The sequence below is a fragment of the Eleutherodactylus coqui genome, chromosome 12, assembly GCF_035609145.1.
Source record: "Eleutherodactylus coqui strain aEleCoq1 chromosome 12, aEleCoq1.hap1, whole genome shotgun sequence".
NCBI lineage: Eukaryota > Metazoa > Chordata > Amphibia > Anura > Eleutherodactylidae > Eleutherodactylus > Eleutherodactylus coqui.
The window spans coordinates 24155523-24174684 of NC_089848.1; the positions used below are offsets into that span (position 1 = coordinate 24155523).

General features: G+C 43.7%; 1 protein-coding gene across 5 annotated transcripts in view; it reads right to left on the bottom strand.

Annotated features, from left to right (window-relative positions):
* Positions 1–19162, bottom strand: part of LARS2 (leucyl-tRNA synthetase 2, mitochondrial) — a 182194-nt gene that overhangs the window by 19599 nt on the left and 143433 nt on the right. For all 5 annotated transcript variants that reach the window (XM_066584753.1, XM_066584757.1, XM_066584754.1 and 2 more), the window contains 3 exons: positions 10178–10360; positions 8075–8244; positions 1716–1793 (listed from right to left, as the gene is read on the bottom strand). In XM_066584753.1, coding sequence (XP_066440850.1) covers positions 1716–1793; positions 8075–8244; positions 10178–10360 — 431 coding nt within the window. The remainder of the gene's footprint in view (positions 1–1715; positions 1794–8074; positions 8245–10177; positions 10361–19162) is intronic.

Consider the following 19162-nt stretch of genomic DNA (forward strand, 5'->3'; position numbering starts at 1 on the left):
TTCGCAAATGTTGGTAAATGCTATAGAAAACAAAAAATTAAATAAAAAAAAAAAGCTGTGAGAATGTATGATTAGAATAGTGATAACAAACTGCTGGCCTACAATTGGATCTCATGTGCCTGAGGCGTGGCCCCCAGGAAAAGGCAGTTTCAGATCACACAGATGTCTTCCCCAGGATGATAATTGGGCATGAGCGCTCCTATGTGGTAATTATTCAGCCTAATCATGAAGAACAGAAGAGCTACTCAGTTATTGCCTTTGTTACAGAGGGCACTTGTGACTCTTTAATGGAGTCAAGGCCCCTACAATATGTCTAGTAGACCACTACTGGGTTAAAGTACCATTTACATGGGGTGATTATCGCCCAAGTAATCGATTGAAACAGCAATTTTCAGTGATAGTCATCCCGCGTACACACAGCCAACAACCAAGTACTAAGCAAGAGATCGCTCAGTAGTCAAATGTGAAAAAGACTTGGGTATACTAATAGATCACAGTCTGAACATGAGTCAACAATGTGATGCAGCAGCAAAAAAGGCAAACACAATTCTGGGATGTATTAATAGAAGCATAGAGCCTAGATCACGTGAGGTCATTATCCCCTCTACTCTTCCTTAGTCAGACCTCATCTGGAATACTGTGTCCAGTTCTGGGCACCCCACTTTAAAAGAGACATAGACAAACTGGAGCAAGTTCAGAGAAGAGTTACCAAGATGGTGAGCGGTCTGCAAATCATGTCCTATGAAGAATGGTTAAAAGATCTGGGAATGTTTAGCTTGCAGAAGAGAAGGCTGAGAGAAGACTTAATAATAGCCATCTACAAATATCTGAAGAGCTGTCACAGTGCAGAGGGATCAGCCCTATTCTCATCTGCACAAGGAAAGACTAGAAGCAATGGGATGAAACTGAAACGGAGGAGACACAGATTAGATATTAGACAATGAGGAGGATCAGTAAGTGGAACAGGTTACCACGGGAGGTGAGTTCTCCTTCAATGGAAGTCTTCAGAGGCCGGACAGACATCTGTCTGTGATGATTTAGTGAATCCTGCACTGAGCAGGGGGTTGGACCCGATGACCCTGGAGGTCCCTTCCAACTCTACCATTCTATGATTCTAGTCACTTTGTTTCAACTCACTTCAGAAATATGTAAGGCAGTGCATGTAGAAAATAGGAAAAAGATAGCAATAAAGCATACAGCACAACGCCATGTGTTCAAAGAGCTCTCTTCTTGCTCCCTGTCACCAGATCTAGCATTGCAGAGCTTCGGATATTATCTATATATTGTTCATGCAAACTGTGAAGGACATTTGTATTGCCATAAAAACTTTCGTTTTGTCTGTATTGTTCATAAACTAAAGCTTGCTCTTGACCGCAATACATGAGAGTTAATGGTATTGGAAACAAGCCACGCATGTCGCTGACTGAAAGCCTACAAACTCTTTTTTTTCTGCTTTTAAACAAAGAACCCTTTCCTAGGAGAGAGGGAAAACATTGGCGGAGAGTAATACATTTGTCTCATGTCTCTGTAGAACAACGTACAATATTACTCCAACCGCTCTTTGCTTGAACACAAAGCAACGCAAAACATTCTGTTCCTCTTGCTATAAAGCTGGGGCAAAAGGAGAGGAATCCTCCCAGTGGCATTATTAATGACGGCAGGTCAGAGTCGCACATTGGTAAAGGAGGGAGAACTGGAGGAGCAGATGCACTTACCGAGAGTATGTTGCTTAGACTCATTAGCTGAGAAATAGCTGCATTGAAAATGAAATCCTCGGTGAAGTAGCGGGTTACCTAGGCAACGCAAACAAAAATGTCTTTTTAGAATAACTCATATTTGTGAAAGTTAACAGTGACTGGCTAATTCGCGCACACAGGTGAATAATTTCATCCTTGCGTGGGTTTCCTGAAGGAGTTCTGATCTCCTCTCAAAAACATTCAAAAGGCAAAAAACACCCCAGATAATAAAGGCTTCCTGAAATATAAAGAGAATTCACAATGCTGAAATACTAAATGCTAATGATGAGGTGTGACTGCAGCTCAGCCTTCTAGAAGAGACTGGCATGGTCCTCGCAGTGGAGAACCGATGGCCACCAGGGATGGATGACCAGTCACCGGAATACCGGCTCTACAATCATAGGATACATTTCGGAGTTGTTAAAGAGTGTTCTCTCAGCAAGGCCAAAGCTTTTCACTCGAAGTCTGCCCGGCGGGCAGCTGAGGCTACAACTGGTCATCATTTCCTCTGCAGCGGGCACTGCAAAGGGAATGTAGCGTTATGAGCCTTTTAGGCCTCCCTCACACGGGCATTTATGCTGCCTTTTTAGCGTTGCGCTCCCATTCATTTCAATGGGGCTGTTCACACAAGCATTAACGCAGCGTTTTCAACACTGCACTTTAACCCTTTCCAATCCAATTTGTATCCTGGTTTTTCTAGGGGGCTTACTCTTTTTCTGCTGTTATACAATGGCGCTATATGCTGGCTAAAGCCAGTACTGCATGAGGTGACATGTTGGATCGACTCCGACAGCAGAGAGGCTGGCAATATAAAGTAAGAGAACCCTGACGGACGTCTTCCAACATCGGAGCTGTACAGCCTTAAATCATGAGGTCTTTGGACATCAGCTAGTGGATTGGAAAGGGTTAACAGCGATGAATGTTCTATCTTCGGCTGGTTTCAGTTGCAGGCGCCCATTGAAATGGTACCATGTTTTTGACAGTGCTAAACGCAAGCACTAGCTACACTACCTACAAAAAAACCTCAAAGCAATACTCACCTAGCTGCCGCCGTCCAGGTCCCTGCCGCTGCTCTCAGGCGCTGCTGCAGGCTTCCGGGTACTTGTCAGCATCAACAAAAAATCTCTCTTTATGCTAACGGGGGATGACAAGTACCCGGAAGCTTGAGGTAACGCCGGAGAACAGTAGGAGGAACCCGGACAGTGCCTGCTAGGTGAGTATAAGGCATCCCTCACAGTCCTGGCATTCAGCTTACTTGGCTGTGTTTTCAGCTGACCAAACGCATGTCTGCGCTGCTGAAACCACAGAAACACAGCGTTTGTGCAAACGCCTGTGTGAGGGAGGCCTTGCTAAAATGAAAAGCTGACTGTGCCTAAAGGTCCTTTTAGATGAGCCAATTTATTGTATGAACAAGCAAATGACGTCATCATTAGCTCGTTCTCTTGTGCACTCTGGTTAGACCAGCAGATACATGGTTAGCTCGTTTGCTTGTGCACTTTGGTTAGACCGGCAGATATATCCTTAGCTCATTCTCTTGTGCACTCTGGTTAGACCAGCAGATACATCGTTAGCTCGTTTGCTTGTGCACTTTGGTTAGACCAGCAGCTACATTGTTAGCTTGTTCTCTTGTGCACTCTGGTTAGACCAGCAGATACATCGTTAGCTTGTTCTCTTGTGCACTTTGGTTAGACCGGCAGATATATCCTTAGCTCATTCTCTTGTGCACTCTGGTTAGACCAGCAGATACATGGTTGGCTCATTCTCTTGTGCACTCTGGTTAGACCAGCAGATACATGGTTAGCTCATTCTCTTGAGCACTTTGGTTAGACCAGCAGATACATCGTTAGCTCGTTCTCTTGTGCACTCTGGTTAGACCGGCAGATATATCCTTAGCTCATTCTCTTGTGCACTCTGGTTAGACTAGCAGATACATGGTTGGCTCATTCTCTTGTGCACTCTGGTTAGACCAGCAGATACATGGTTAGCTCATTCTCTTGTGCACTCTGGTTAGACCAGCAGATACATCGTTAGCTCGTTCTCTTGTGCACTCTGGTTAGACCAGCAGATACATGGTTAGCTCATTCTCTTGTGCACTCTGGGTAGACCAGCAGATACATGGTTAGCTCATTCTCTTGTGCACTTTGGTTAGACCGGCAGATATATCCTTAGCTCATTCTCTTGTGCACTCTGGTTAGACCAGCAGATACATGGTTGGCTCATTCTCTTGTGCACTCTGGTTAGACCAGCAGATACATGGTTAGCTCATTCTCTTGTGCACTTTGGTTAGACCAGCAGATACATCGTTAGCTCGTTCTCTTGTGCACTCTGGTTAGACCGGCAGATATATCCTTAGCTCATTCTCTTGTGCACTCTGGTTAGACTAGCAGATACATGGTTGGCTCATTCTCTTGTGCACTCTGGTTAGACCAGCAGATACATGGTTAGCTCATTCTCTTGTGCACTCTGGTTAGACCAGCAGATACATCGTTAGCTCGTTCTCTTGTGCACTCTGGTTAGACCAGCAGATACATGGTTAGCTCATTCTCTTGTGCACTCTGGGTAGACCAGCAGATACATGGTTAGCTCATTCTCTTGTGCACTTTGGTTAGACCAGCAGATACATCGTTAGCTCGTTCTCTTGTGCACTCTGGTTAGACCGGCAGATATATCCTTAGCTCATTCTCTTGTGCACTCTGGTTAGACCAGCAGATACATGATTAGCTCATTCTCTTGTGCACTCTGGTTAGACCAGCAGATACATCATTAGCTTGTTCTCTTGTGCACTCTGGTTAGACCAGCAGATACATGGTTAGCTTGTTCTCTTGTGCACTCTGGTTAGACCGGCAGATATATCCTTAGCTTATTCTCTTGTGCACTCTGGTTAGACCAGCAGATACATGGTTAGCTCGTTCTCTTGTGCACTCTGGTTAGACCGGCAGATACATGGTTAGCTCATTCTCTTGTGCACTCTGGTTAGACTAGCAGATACATCGTTAGCTCGTTCTCTTGTGCACTCTGGTTAGACCGGCAGATATATCCTTAGCTCATTCTCTTGTGCACTCTGGTTAGACCAGCAGATACATGGTTAGCTCGTTCTCTTGTGCACTCTCGTTAGACCAGCAGATACATGGTTAGCTCGTTCTCTTGTGCACTCTGGTTAGACCAGCAGATACATCGTTAGCTCGTTCTCTTGTGCACTCTGGTTAGACCAGCAGATACATGGTTAGCTCGTTCTCTTGTGCACTCTGGTTAGACTAGCAGATACATGGTTGGCTCATTCTCTTGTGCACTCCGGTTAGACTAGCAGATACATCGTTAGCTCGTTCTCTTGTGCACTCTGGTTAGACCGGCAGATATATCCTTAGCTTATTCTCTTGTGCACTCTGGTTAGACCAGCAGATACATGGTTAGCTCGTTCTCTTGTACACTCTGGTTAGACCAGCAGATACATGGTTGGCTCATTCTCTTGTGCACTCTGGTTAGACTAGCAGATACATGGTTGGCTCATTCTCTTGTGCACTCCGGTTAGACTAGCAGATACATCGTTAGCTCGTTCTCTTGTGCACTCTGGTTAGACCGGCAGATATATCCTTAGCTCATTCTCTTGTGCACTCTGGTTAGACTAGCAGATACATCGTTAGCTCGTTCTCTTGTGCACTCTGGTTAGACCGGCAGATATATCCTTAGCTCATTCTCTTGTGCACTTTTGTTAGATTGGCAGTCACATTGTTGGCTCGTTTGAATGAGAAGCATTCAGTCTTTCATATTCGCTGTATTAGGGTGCATTCACATAAACGTATATCGGCTCAGTTTTCACGCCGAGCCGATATACGTCGTGCTCATGTGCAGGGGGGGAGGGGGCGGGGGGGATGGAAGAGCCAGGAGCAGGAACTGAGCTCCCGCCCCCTCTCTGCCTCCTCTCTGCCCCTCTGCACTATTTCCAATGAAAGGAGGCGGGGCGGGGGTGGGGCTAAGTTCCTCGAATTAGCCCTGCCCCGATATACGTTCGTGGGAATGCAGCCTTAGTGAAGGAAATGGACTGAACAAGTGTTGCTTGAACCAAACGATAAGTAAAGAAGTCATAGATTATTTTTTTGCCTAAAATGAACGTCGAGATTATCGTTTGCCGTTCGGTCATTGGTTCGCGTTTAGATTATACGATTATTGTTCACTTTGGATCATTTCAACGATAAGCGTTCTGTCTAAAAGCACCTTATGTGGGTGAGAAGTGGATTGCCACTGTGAGAGTAACACTAGCAGTTACTACCATGTTTCCCTGAAAATAAGACACTGCCTTATGTTAATTTTTGCCCCAAAAGAGACACAGTGTCTTATTTTCGGGGATGTTTTACACTCACTTAGCTGCCGGTGTATTGGCCCCTCGCGCTGGTCTCCTCGATGCTGTGGCAGACTGCCGTGTAATCATCAGCGCTGACAGGGGATTCTCTTCTTGGCAACTGGGCTTTGAATACCCCGCCTCCACAAAGGGAATGAATGGAGTGCCAGCCAATCAGAGCTGGTGCTTGATGAGCCAATCACAGCCATTCAGTGATGTCATTCACTGAATGGCTGTGAATGATCGAGCGCTGGCTCTGATTGACTAGTGCTCGATACATTCACAGCGCTCGCCTGTTGGTATTCAAAGTCAGCGCTAAGGATTACACGGCAGCCTGCCGCAGCACCGATGAGACCAGCGCGAGGGAACAAGATGCTGGCGGCTAAGTGAGTATTGCCGTTTTGTTTTTTTTACCTAGTGTAGCTAGGGCTTATTTTTTTTGGGGGGGGGAGTGCTTATATTTCAAGTCCCCCCCCCCAAAAAAAAACAGGGTAGGGCTTATTATCGGAGAAGGGCTTATTTTCTGGTAAACACTGTAGTTCTCCACCCTGCGCAATACATGGTTGTGAGTATGAAGCCAAGGCCCCCATAGCAGAATGCAAGAACAGGTCCCTGCATGCCTGCATGTCGGATCTCTACTTCACAGAGGGTCAAGATGGAATTTATTAGGAAAGTATAATAGAAGGATTATTTTTGCACTGCCAGTAGTATTAAGGGTTTGAAACCTTTAGGTCACGTAGGAGGTAGATATTGGTATAGGTGATTTAAGTCTACACAAGTGCTTCACGACAACACACAATCATGGTTTCCAAAAGAAGAGAGGCTATAAATGAAGAGATGTGTAGTAGTTGTCATAGGGACTCTGTCCTTTATTTCAGATTCCATCTCATAACCGTATAGTGAACAGAGAGCAATGAAACCTTCCTCTCACATCTGCCACACAACACTTTGAAGAGGCAAACCATCAGTAAAGGATCGTGGCTCCATAAAACGTTGTGTGGTGGGTGCTCCATGTGAGAGAGAGGTTTGTAACATGGTTATAAAACAGAATCTAGAATAACAAAGTCCCTACAATGACTACTGCAGTCCACCTTTATTCTCCTGCCAAGCTCCATTATAGCCACTCTCTTCTTTTGGAAACAAGAGTGCTGACTTTGATAGTAGGTGTTCTGCATTTCCTCTGCACTTTTAAAGGGGTTGTCCAATTATAAATGACAGGATTAGCTATCAATAGTAGATTAGTAAGGGAAGTCCATCAGCTACAACCCTCACTTATCAGCTGGTCACCAGGCCAATCCACTTGTGCACTGAGCTTATTTCAGCAGGAAGAAGACAGCTCTGTTCCCACTGTAGTGGCCACACTTGGAATTACAGGCAAAGTTCCCATTCACTTCAATGCCTACAATACCAAGCCTGGCCACTGCAGTGAGAATGGAGCTGTCAGCTTCCTGCAGAAATAGCCTTAGTGTTCAGGCACACCAGCTCAAAGAACAGCTGATCAACAGAGGTCCCATATGATGGACCCCCCACCTATCTAATACTGATGATTTATCCTAAGGATAGGCCATCAGTAGTTTACAATTGGACAACCCTTTTAATATGCATTTTTTTTGTTTGGTGGTTTATTTTTAAAATGTAATTCCGATTTATACTTTTCTTATTAAAAGGTCCAGGATCAGGAATTGGTGCTTCATAGGTCTTGGTCCCTGAAGAAATCCTGAAAGACTTCTGCCTCCAACTGTGGGGGGTCTGATTGGTGTACAGCTGAATTCAACCACTGACCCGGATAGGAGTCTTTTAAACAGGAACTAAAATAAATAATGCTAGATCTGCTGATCACTAAAGCTATACGTTCCCATGACTAGACATCCCCTATAGACCCGACGCAATGGTGTCCATACAGGTGATTGTCTTATAGCTCCAGCTTTGGTAATCAGAAGACACTGATGTTGCAGGACGTCTTCCATCAACAACATACTTGCAGCAGTAATAAATCAGTTACCTCAGACACAGTACGATTTCGGCTTTGCCAGATTTCTTGGGCTTCTGCTATCTCGTCCTTCTGCAGAATTTGAGGATTTGGTTTCTCTGAGGAGTTTCGGCCCTCAATAAATGTGCTGACTATTGCCCACACACGAGACTGCCACCGTTGGACACCAGGTATTGCATCAGCTGTTTAACCGAACACAACCTTAATCAAGCATCACAAAGTAACAAGTACAGCAATAATAAGCCCCAACGTTCCGCAGCACTGTACCCATATTAAGGAGATGTCCAGTTATAGGGGTTATCCGGGGACATAAGTTACACAAAACCTGCTGCAGTAAAATCACAGAATACGCACCCTTTGGCACTCCCCCGTCGCTGCCCGCTAGTCTTCAGTAGGGTGCAGGAAGCTGGTGATTATGTCCACGACAAACGAGCCATGTGACAGCTGCAGCCAATCACTGGCTCCCTTCAGCCGGTGACTACTTACAGTGCTCATATGACCCAGCGTTGGCTCGTCATCACTCCCCTGTTAGAAGTGAAGTTCATATGAGACTGGAGAGACGGCAGCGGTCAGGGAGCGCAAAAAGGCAAGTATATATTTCGTGATTTTACTGCTACACAATGAGTGAGGTTTTGTGTTAGGCCTCATTTACACGCAAAAATCGTTCAAAAGATAGGGAGAATGACAGTTTAAGCAATCATTTTGCATAAGCTGCTAATGGGCCCAAATGACCATTAGTAGCTTATTAGCTTCATTTGCATGTAAATGAGGCTCCTTTCACTGTATGCAGATAACAGCAGGTGGTCTGTTATCTGCATACAACTCCATTGTTCTCTCATGGGACAGCTGCTGAAAACAATGTCATCAGCGCTCCTGTGGAGAATCGCAGTCTGAGGGTGAAGTCACACGAACGTATATCGGCTCGGTTTTTACGCCGAGCCGATATACCTTGTCCTCGTGTGCAGGGGGGGGGGATGGAAGAGCCAGGAGCAGGAACTGAGCTCCCGCCCCCCCTCTCCGCCCCTCTGCACTATTTGCAATGGGAAGAGGCGGGGGCGGGGCTGTTTCGGCAATTAGCCCCGCACCCGTCCCAACTCTCCCCATTGCAAATAGTGCAGAGGGGCGGAGAGGAGGCAGAGAGGGGGCGGGAGCTCAGTTCCTGCTCCTGGCTCTTCCATCCTCCCCCCCCCCCCTGCAGAGGAGAACAACGTATATCGGCTCGGCGTGAAAACCGAGCCGATATACGTTCGTGTGACCTCACCCTGAAGTCCCTGCTATCAACTCGCTGGCCAAATGATGGATTTTATGCTGAACTAAAAATCATTGTTCAGCCAAAAAGCAAACGATGGTAGCATTTACATGCAACAATTATTGCTCAAAAGACATTGTTTGAGCAAATTTTGAGCGATAATCATCTCGTGTGAATGGAGATTTACACTATCTCTCCAGATAATCCCTTTAACATGATTAAAAATTCTAAACCAGTCTACTGCCTCTTATCGATGTAAAATAACCAGAGAGCTTCATAAAGCCCCAAAATACAGTTCAATAACACCTGTAACATTTTATACTGCCCTTATTTATCTGTTAAATGCAGTACTATTACACCCCCTAAATACAGAAACACAGGAAAAAGGATTCCCCTTTGTTAGAAGATAACCGCCAAGAGCCCCCATTGTTAATCTGATTCATGGTCTGACCAAACCGTTACAATGGACCTGTACAATGATGAAGGAGCTCTTCTGCCATCGGCATGGTAAACCGTGAGTGTAGCTCATGAATATTTTAGGCTCCGAACAGATGTCTAATGGCCATAAAACGGCACAACATGTCAGCATGATCATCAGAATGATTACATTCACATAGTAAAACTTTTGGGGAAAGCTTACACTCTATTGGTGTGACCTAAATACTCAGTTTTTGCCCTGATGTGTATTTTGAGATCTCTGCTTACAATCAGCATTGAAAACATATCCCAATCATTTCAAACCAATCTGAGTGCATGGCTTAGTATGGGAGAGTTCACGGTTCGGGGATATATGCAAATATCTTTAATTCTGAAAAAATCCAGAAGACTAAGAGAAGGCTATAGAAACAGAACAGAAGGTTACGTACTCTTCATATTCCATAATATGTCTTGGTCTGGAGGGGCAGCAAATAATAGATACAGACGAGTGGTGCTTATGCCATACTTCTCCACCATTTCCTCTGGATCCACTCCATTGTGCTTGGATTTGCTCATCTTCTCCCATGTTACTTGCAGTTTTTCTCCAGTCTTTGCCTGGACCGGTTCATTGCCTTTAAGAAACAAAGTAGGCGTGTTTAAAACAACCCTGTCATGTGATCTTTACGGCCCTATCTGAGAGCAGGATGTAATAGAGGAAGAAAAGCTGATTGACAGCTGATACAAGGAGAGCTGTCAGTCACTATGTGTCGGACAGGGGAAGCAGGACTCTTGTCTCTGATAGGAGTCCTGCTCCAGATCTCTTAAACCAATAGATCAGTTCAGCTTCTCTACCTGCTCTCAAGTGGCAAAAAAACACGTGGCAGGTTCCCTTTAAAAAACAATTTCCCTTAAAGTTAGAATAAGCTGCGGTAAGGAGCCCATTAGAAGGGCACTAGTGACACTTTTTAGGGATTTTACCCATGTGGTGGTTTTAAGGCTCTATTTTTTTCCTCAGCTACCAAAATTATTTTGGACAAATAGGGCTATCTTTTAATATCTTTTTTCACAGATTTTTTTTAAATTTATAATTGTTTATTTTTAAAATAGTATATTTACACTAAAATAAAGTAGAGGAATGGGTTTCCCATTTTGTTTTGGACGTTTCGATATATAATTTGTATATTCTCAGATGACAGGGCAGATATGGAGATGGCTTTGGTTGGCAGTGGGTCGTTTTTGTTTTTAATATATATTTTTACTTAATTCTGTAATGTCGCTCAGGACATCATATAAGATCTCTGGGGGTCATTCACACTGTCTTTTTTTTCTTTTATTTCACATTTTACCACTGTAACTGGGGCATCCAAAGCAGCAGCATCCATAGGAGCCCCAGTTACATGGAAAAACATCCCCTGTGGTGACATCAGTCACTAACAGAGCTGATCTGGGTCTGCTGATTACGTGATGACCATGTCGAATAACAGAAGCGGTACTTCCACATTCTCTATACACTAAACAGCGCTCATTGAGGTCTACGTGGTCCACAAAAGAGACAGCTGAAGCCGTTAAAAACAGCCTCCATATTCTCGGCTGTCACTGACATCTGAAGACCTGACCTGTTCCTACGAGACAGCAGGAGCATTAATCCCATGCTGTATTTTTACTATGACGCAGGATAAAAGCCCAGGACCAAGTGCCATAGATTTACAGCACCTTCAGATCACTGATGTCTGAACGTAGTTGTGTATGTATCTATATATATATTAGAAGACGTTATACAGGCATGTCATGGTTAAGTGAATACAAAACAATATGCGATTTGACTAGACAAATTATAACCAGGTAACAGTATTCCGGTTTAGCCTGAAATTTCTCGCCTTTTGGGGTTGTTTTCCTCATAGATGTGGTTCATTGAAATCAATGACCTGGCCAGGGCCCAATAACAGTTGAGGGAGGGGGGAGGACGTGAGAGGTGTTCTAGGAGGACGCGGGGGGCCGTGACCCAGGTGGAGGGGAAGTCGCAAGGCTATGTTTTTAGTATTATTTTAATGGGGAGGGTTTTGGGCCCACCCCTGTTGTAGGGAGGGCGTAATTAATCTGTGGGGTCCAAATAATGTTATAAAACTTAGTTTTTCGTTGATCAGGTACCAGCTCATTTAGTGCTTAACCTCAGAAAAGTCCAAGGAAGCTTTTCGCCAAGAATGAGCAATAGTTTGTTTTGCGGCTAAGAAGAGGAAAGAAATTAGTTCTCTAGAGGATGGAGGAATATTTTTAATCCGTTTATTTAAAAGGGCTTTCCATGGGTTTTACGTAAATTACGATAGGGTCCGAATCCAGAGTCTTTTGACCCGAGGGCAGGACCACTATATGTCTCCAGGGGAGGAGCGGCCTCGGAAGCAATCTTTAGAGTAACCGGGAACCGCATGTGCTATCCTAGTGGGAACTAAGTACCAGCGTAGTAAGATTTTATAAGAAGTTTCTAACATTAGTATGTTACGGGCTCCACAGTTAGTTGACCTCCAAATCTGAGACCACTCGTCTTCGTCTACTGTATTACCTATATCCTGTTCCCATCTTGATACATACGATAATTGTGTGTGGTACGCAGAATGTACTAATCTAGAGTGGATTTGAGAAATTCGGCCTTTTGCTTATGGATATTTAATGGATACCGTCTTGGGCTGGGGCGTCCAGGGACAAACCCCACTTGGTCCTTTCCTATTAGAAATGGTAAAGCTACGTTTAACCACGAGCCTAATACATTGGTGAGGAGTTTTACATCTAAATTAATTAGGCAAATAGGCGGGTAGCTCTGTATATCCAGTGGATCTCTCTCAGGCTTAGGGACCATTGAAATAGCTGCCATTAGAGAAGTTTGTCCCACTTGTTGTCCCTCTCGGATAGCATTATAGTAATTTACAAGATGGGTATGTAAAATAGGGAGAGAATTTTTTTATAGTAGAAGGAGGAAAAGCCATCTGGGCCGGGGCGTTTATTCACTTTCAGTGTTTTTATTGCATCTTTGACCTCTTCTGGGGTAGTTTTAGCGGCCAGGTGATCCAAGAACGTGTCAGGGAGTGTGGGGAGTGTGATATCTTGAAAATATGAGGCTAGTTGCTCTAGGGGTGAGCGATGTGGCTAGTAGTAGAGTTTATCCAAAAATTATCTAAGCACTGTTACTATAGTCAATGGGTTTGCCGTGACTGCGCCGTGTTTTGTGTAAGGAGTAGAACATCGTAGTTTCAGCTCAACAAGGTTTGTAGTGCATATATTTAGATCTGTCCCAGCCTGAGAGAGTATTTTTAAGTTCTCCCGGGATGGGTACTTCTGACCGCAGTAGTTTTTGTTCCAATTCTAGTTAGACGCTCCCTGTTTCATCAGGCTGACATTTGGATGAGGAAGCCTCGGAGGACAACTTTATGTGCTTCTCACAGTGTGATAGGACATGAAACTGAAGGGCCATTTATAGCAAAATATTCCTGAAGTTGTGGAGTTATTAAAGACAGCGTCTCAGGGAGTGCTAGAAGGATATTGTTAATGCACCATGTGGAATTAGTAGGTTTGGATAGTAAGACATCGCATGTTATTGAAACCAGGCTGTGGTCCGACCACGGAACCGAAAGGATTTTGGAGTGAAATATTCATGAAAGGAAAAAAAAAAACATAAAAAATATTGTCATATGATGGATCTAAATTTATAAAGAGGTCTGTCACGGTTTTTGTTTAGGTGGCAGGAACACTAGTAGCGCCTCATGCTGAGCTAATTTTGCTGTCAATACAGGCGGATACCCTGATCGAAACCCCAATGTAGGGTCTGAACATATGTGTGACTTTTTTGTGTTACCATGTATCTGTCCAACAAGTACCTCATAGTAGCTACCAATCTACTCCAAATAAGTCCATCAACCCACAGACCCCCAAGTGGTGTCAACTGGCCAATAACAGTTGTAGGGGGAAAAGGTGTTTAACTAACATACTTGAAAAACTGTACACACTTCAAAAAGTGCTAACTGGGGGGCATTAATTAGTTGCCAGGTAACAATCCCATTTTCCAGCCCTATCGAGATACCAGGCATCAAGACGACTGCACAAGAAAACCTGTATTTACTGGACTATCACTATAAAGGTAGAGAGGAGAAGGCGCCCACAATGAAGTTGATTTCATTCTCCAAACCTAAAAAACGACATCTAATCGTCAGCTATGGGTCATTGCTCCACATTCTGATAAAGCTCTTTTGTTGTATCCATTTGGATACATCTGCATTAGTAAAAATAGTCAATTCTGTAAGTGAGGTCGGCTATGCCGGTTAGAAATCTTCTTGGTAATTTGACATACAATCTTCATCTTTATTCGATGAAATGACTTCCTTAGGTACATTTTACAGTAAAACTAGATGGCCATTTGGGGTTAAAAAATCCTACGTGACTCATTATGCTGATTAGGTTATGGTAATGTTTAGCTTTGGCCATTATGACAGCATGTAAGCCAATTAGAAACAACAATGACACATATAAAATTGCTGCACAGTCAGATAAAGAAAACAGCAAAAATCACAACTGTATGTTTACGGTGCGTCAGCAACATTGCCCATGGCTCAGCTGCTTGAGAAGAAGTAAGAGTCTGGAGTAGTTGGAAATCCACCTTCTGTATGACAATACTGTAGGTCCATAAACAGAAGTTTGCCAGCAGCGAAGCTTCCTCACCATAATACTGTAGGTCTGAGCTGTCGTCCAGCCATAACTGATGCTTTAGTCAGACGAGCGGTTTTTCCGCGCACGAATAGGCGTGCAAAAACATTGTGTCTATTAGAACCAATATTTTCCTATGAAAGCGGTCACATCTACATTTTTTAGAGGCGCAAAATACTCGCACCTGCAAAGATAGGACATGCGAGGGCAACTCGCATCTAAAAGTCAGTGGTGCATGCAAAGATAGGACCTGTCCCATCTGTGGACCGTGCTTTCGATATACTGCTATAGGAGCTGGAAAACACGCACCAAGCACCTCTGATCGTGTGAACGGGCTACTTTAAATAGCTGGAATTCACCCGTTCACACAATCTTTTCCCCACACGAGGGCCGAACTTTTTGCGCGCCTATTCGTATTCTTGCGTAGAAGAAACGCTCGTCTGACCGAGGCCTTATGCTGCAGCTCTGCTTCTTCAGCTTGGCTGCTGTATATGACCAGAAGCCCTACAGAAAATCACTGCGATGTGACAATTTCCATTCCGGTAGAAAATAATAAAAATGACATGCAAGCAAACCAAAAGTGAGAAAAATCAGATTATTAGGTTTACCTTCTACAGGAGTACTAAAGGTCCTTTTAGTGGAGCCGATTCTCGTTTGAACGACCCAGTTACGTCACCGTTAGCTTGTTCCCTCTCGTGTAGCCTGTTTATACGGGCAGATACACTGATGGCTCGTTCATACGAGAAATCATTCAGTCATTCACATTCACGGTATAAGTGAATGAGAGGTACTAAACGAGCGCTCTTTAAACTGAACAATAAACGAACGACGCAACGAGGATTTTTATGCCTGCAGGAAGTAAATGGCGAATGTGAAAGTGAACATTTCTCGCCAGTCATTTAATTGTTGGCTCACGTTCAGACTGAATGATTATATCGTTCGCTTTCACTCATTTGAACAATAATCGTTCAATCTTTATGCACCTTAGACTGGGCTTACGGACCGTATGCGTAAAAACCTGCGTGACAGGGTTTTAGTGCGGTAGAACCGGCCTATCGTGCGTATCATGACAGCGTACCTCATACACGCTGTCATACGCAGTTTATTTGGGGGGGGGGGGTTAATTTCCAATTCTGTCGCTTTGCAACCGCACATACATACGGTGCCCGTACGTAATGTAACTGCATATCGGCAGCATTGATTACACGCCTATAGAGAACAATGGTCTCTCTCGGGCATGATACGCAGCAAAATAGAACATGCTGCGTTATTTTTTGCACTCGCATATTACCAATGCAAATGTGAAACAGTGTAAGGCAATGTATGTGATTGCCTATGAATTACCGTGTATGCGCGGCCTTAAGGCAAGCTTTTTCTTCCTGGGTGACATAGGTGTGATGTCTGTACAAACCCCTAGGGTAAAACTGTTCACTGCAAAGGACCTTGCTTGATATGGTTTTCTTTGGAACTTATTAAACGTTACCCTTAACCCCTTAACGACCAGCCCATAGTGTTTTTACGTCCTCCCGAAGTGGGCTTTATTCTCTGAGGACGTAAAAACATGTGTCCTGCAGAGAATAAAGCCCCTCGGGCTATGGACATGACAGCTCCATGCTGTCGATGTCCGCAGGTAGCCGACAGCGGGACCCCCCCCCCCCCCCCGCAATGCGATCGCAAAAAAAGTAAATAAAAGTTTGAAAAAAGTTAAAGATTCAGCTGCCCTGAAGGATCGGATCCATCAGGGCAGCTGAAATTACTCACCCAGGTCCGCCGCACTGCTCCCCGCTCTCCCGATGCTCCGGGCCCCGAAGCCGGTTTTCTGCGCATGCGCGCCAGCCCGCATTACGTCAGCCGCATGCGCAGAAGGCCTGGCGGCCCGGGAATTTTGAAATCTCATGGCTCCCGGCACCTGTAGGTAGCCGGGAGGCAGGAGATGTTAGCGGGGACCGCGGTGAGCGGTCCCCGGTACCGCGATTGCCGTTATCCAATCGATCTCCATCGTTTTGGTCACTCAAGGGCTGCACAAGTGGGCAATGGGGACTAAATCTCCTTCAAGCAAAATTTCAGTTCCGAAAGCCACCGGTTGCTTCTTTCATTTTGGGCCCCATTGTGCATACAGATGTAATAATAGGGCCACAATGGGTATGTTTCTGAGCACAGGACAAACAGGGGTATCCATTTTGGGGTGAAAGTCTTCATTCATATATGTGCTGTGCAAAAAAACTGCTTTTAAAATGACAGAATTACCAAAAAAATGAATATCGTAATTTTTTTCCTTCTGCTTGACTTAGATTCATTCAAAAACTATGAAGTCAAAAAAGTAATCGTAACCCTAGATAAATTCGTTAAGGGCTCTACTTTTCAAAATGGGGTCATTTGTGGGGGTTCTCCATCGTTTTGGTCACTCAATGGCTCTACAAGTGTGCAATAGGGCCTAAATCTCCTTCAAGCACAATTTCTGTTCCGAAAGCCACCGGTTGCTCCTTTCATTTTGGGCCCCATTGTGCATACAGACGTAATACTAGGGCCACAATGGGTATGTTTCTGAGCACAGGACCAACAGGGGTATCCATTTTGGGGTGCAAATCCTAATTTTCATGTGTATAATAGAAAAAAGTCCTGTCTTTAAAATGACATATTTGCAAAAATATGAAGTTTTAGTTTTTCTCTTCTAAATTGCATTGACTCCTGAAAAAAAAACTGCGGGGTTAAAATACTCATGACACCCCTCAGTGAATACGTTAAGGGGTGTAGTTTTTAAAATGGGGTCACTTGTGGGGGTATCTATCATTTTGACTCCTATGAGCCTTTCCAATCTTTCCTCAAAATGTTCCTCAAAATGCTGAAAAGTAATGTTAAATTTGTACGTCTCCTAGATGGTAAAAAAAAAACGAAAGTTTTTCCAATATGCACCCAAAATAAATATATATCTTAGCAAAAATTTCTATATTATGTTTGCACATATTTGAGATATTGCAGTTGGAAATGTGAAAAAAATGACGATTTTTTTCAAAATTTTCCCAATTTGGGCGCTTTTAATAAATAAACACAAATTCTATCGGTCTTTTTTTTCCGCCTAAATGAAGTACAACATGTGGCGAAAAAACAATATCAGAATCGCTTGGATATGCAAAACCTTTCTGGTGTTTTTCCATGTTAAAGTGACACATGTCAGATTTGCAAAATTTGGCCTGGTCATTAAGGCGCAAACAGGCTTGGTCACTAAGGGGTTAATAATTTAATTTTAAAATGAAATAATAATGGAGGACATCACAGACGTTTTGCTCAGACAGACATGAAACATATAGTTATTTATTTCCTCTGTACTTTTCAATTGGTTATCACCCACGTTTAATAAATGCGCATACCGAATATATGTGTATCTGGGGTAGCTGTAAAATATTATGCCTTGATATTTTCATGTATCGAAATTATTATTACAGATAGTACCTTTTGCTCCTGACTTTCAGATGTTCAAGTGAGTAGATGTTAGTATGTCAGGTAATTTATGGCAGGTATTGGCTGAACTCGATTTCAATGACTGGGGAGGGAGGTGTCACCTAGGTGCTGCTTCCCCTTCAGTTACCTGTGTCCCTCTTCGTATCCTGCTAAGTCAATCCAATGCTGGCTAAGATAAAATCTGGAATTGTAAAGTCCAGTTTTACTCACTTTATTGTTTAAACATACCTCTGGTACTATAAATCATACCCCAAAGAACAAGTGCGCACCTATGTACTAAGATCCTAGCCGCTCGTTCATCTCTAGTAGTGGCAAATAAGCCCCCCTTTTTTGCCCCTTCTTTTGGGTCAAGCTGAAAATATCTTTATCAGCATTGGATTGACTTAGCAGGATACCATATCAAGCAAGGTCCTCTACAGTGAATCGTATGTAGTTGAGAGGATCCATCTGTCTCTGTGATTTCCCCCTGGGGTAAAACTGACCTCAAAATCCTAGCATGATACTATTCATACTAGACATAACACTATCTATATGCTGTACTAGCTGATAAACCCGGCCAAGTCAAGGTTATTTTAGAGTAACCGAGGAATGAAATATGTATACACATAGAGGAGTGTTAGATTCTCCTCAGAATGTGCCACCCCTCCCACTCTCCTCATTTAGGACCTAAAGAATTCCCGCACCAAATTTCATGCTTGTATGACACCGAGAAGTTACATTACATAAGGGTGAACTTACTTTTGCACTTACCATTGAATAATCAAGTTGTGATCCCTTTACTTTTCGTATTTAAGACCTAGACAATGGTCGTGCCAAATTTCATGTTTGTACGACATCGGAAAGTTACATTACACAGGGGCGCCACCACTTTTGCACTTAGCATTGAATAATCGAGTTCTGACCCTTTTCTTTTCCTATTTAGGACCTAAAGAATTCTCCTGCTAAATTTCATGTGTGTAGAACATCGGGAAGTTAGAGAATTAGATTTGCTACATTACACAGGGGCGCCAATACTATTGCACTTAGCATTGAATTTTAGAGTTCTGACCCCTTACTTTTCCTATTTAGGACCTAAAGAATGCTCCTGCCAAATTCCATATTTGTACGACATTTGGAAGTTTGAGAATTAGTGGCGAGTCAGTTAGTCAGTGTGTGAGGCCTTTCACCTTTATATGTATAGATATCATTTACAAGATTTATGGCCATGCGTGTTGATTGAACATCCATTGTGTGAAAGCTTTCCATAGAGGAAAACCATATATAGGGTCCACTGGAGATAAAGACAA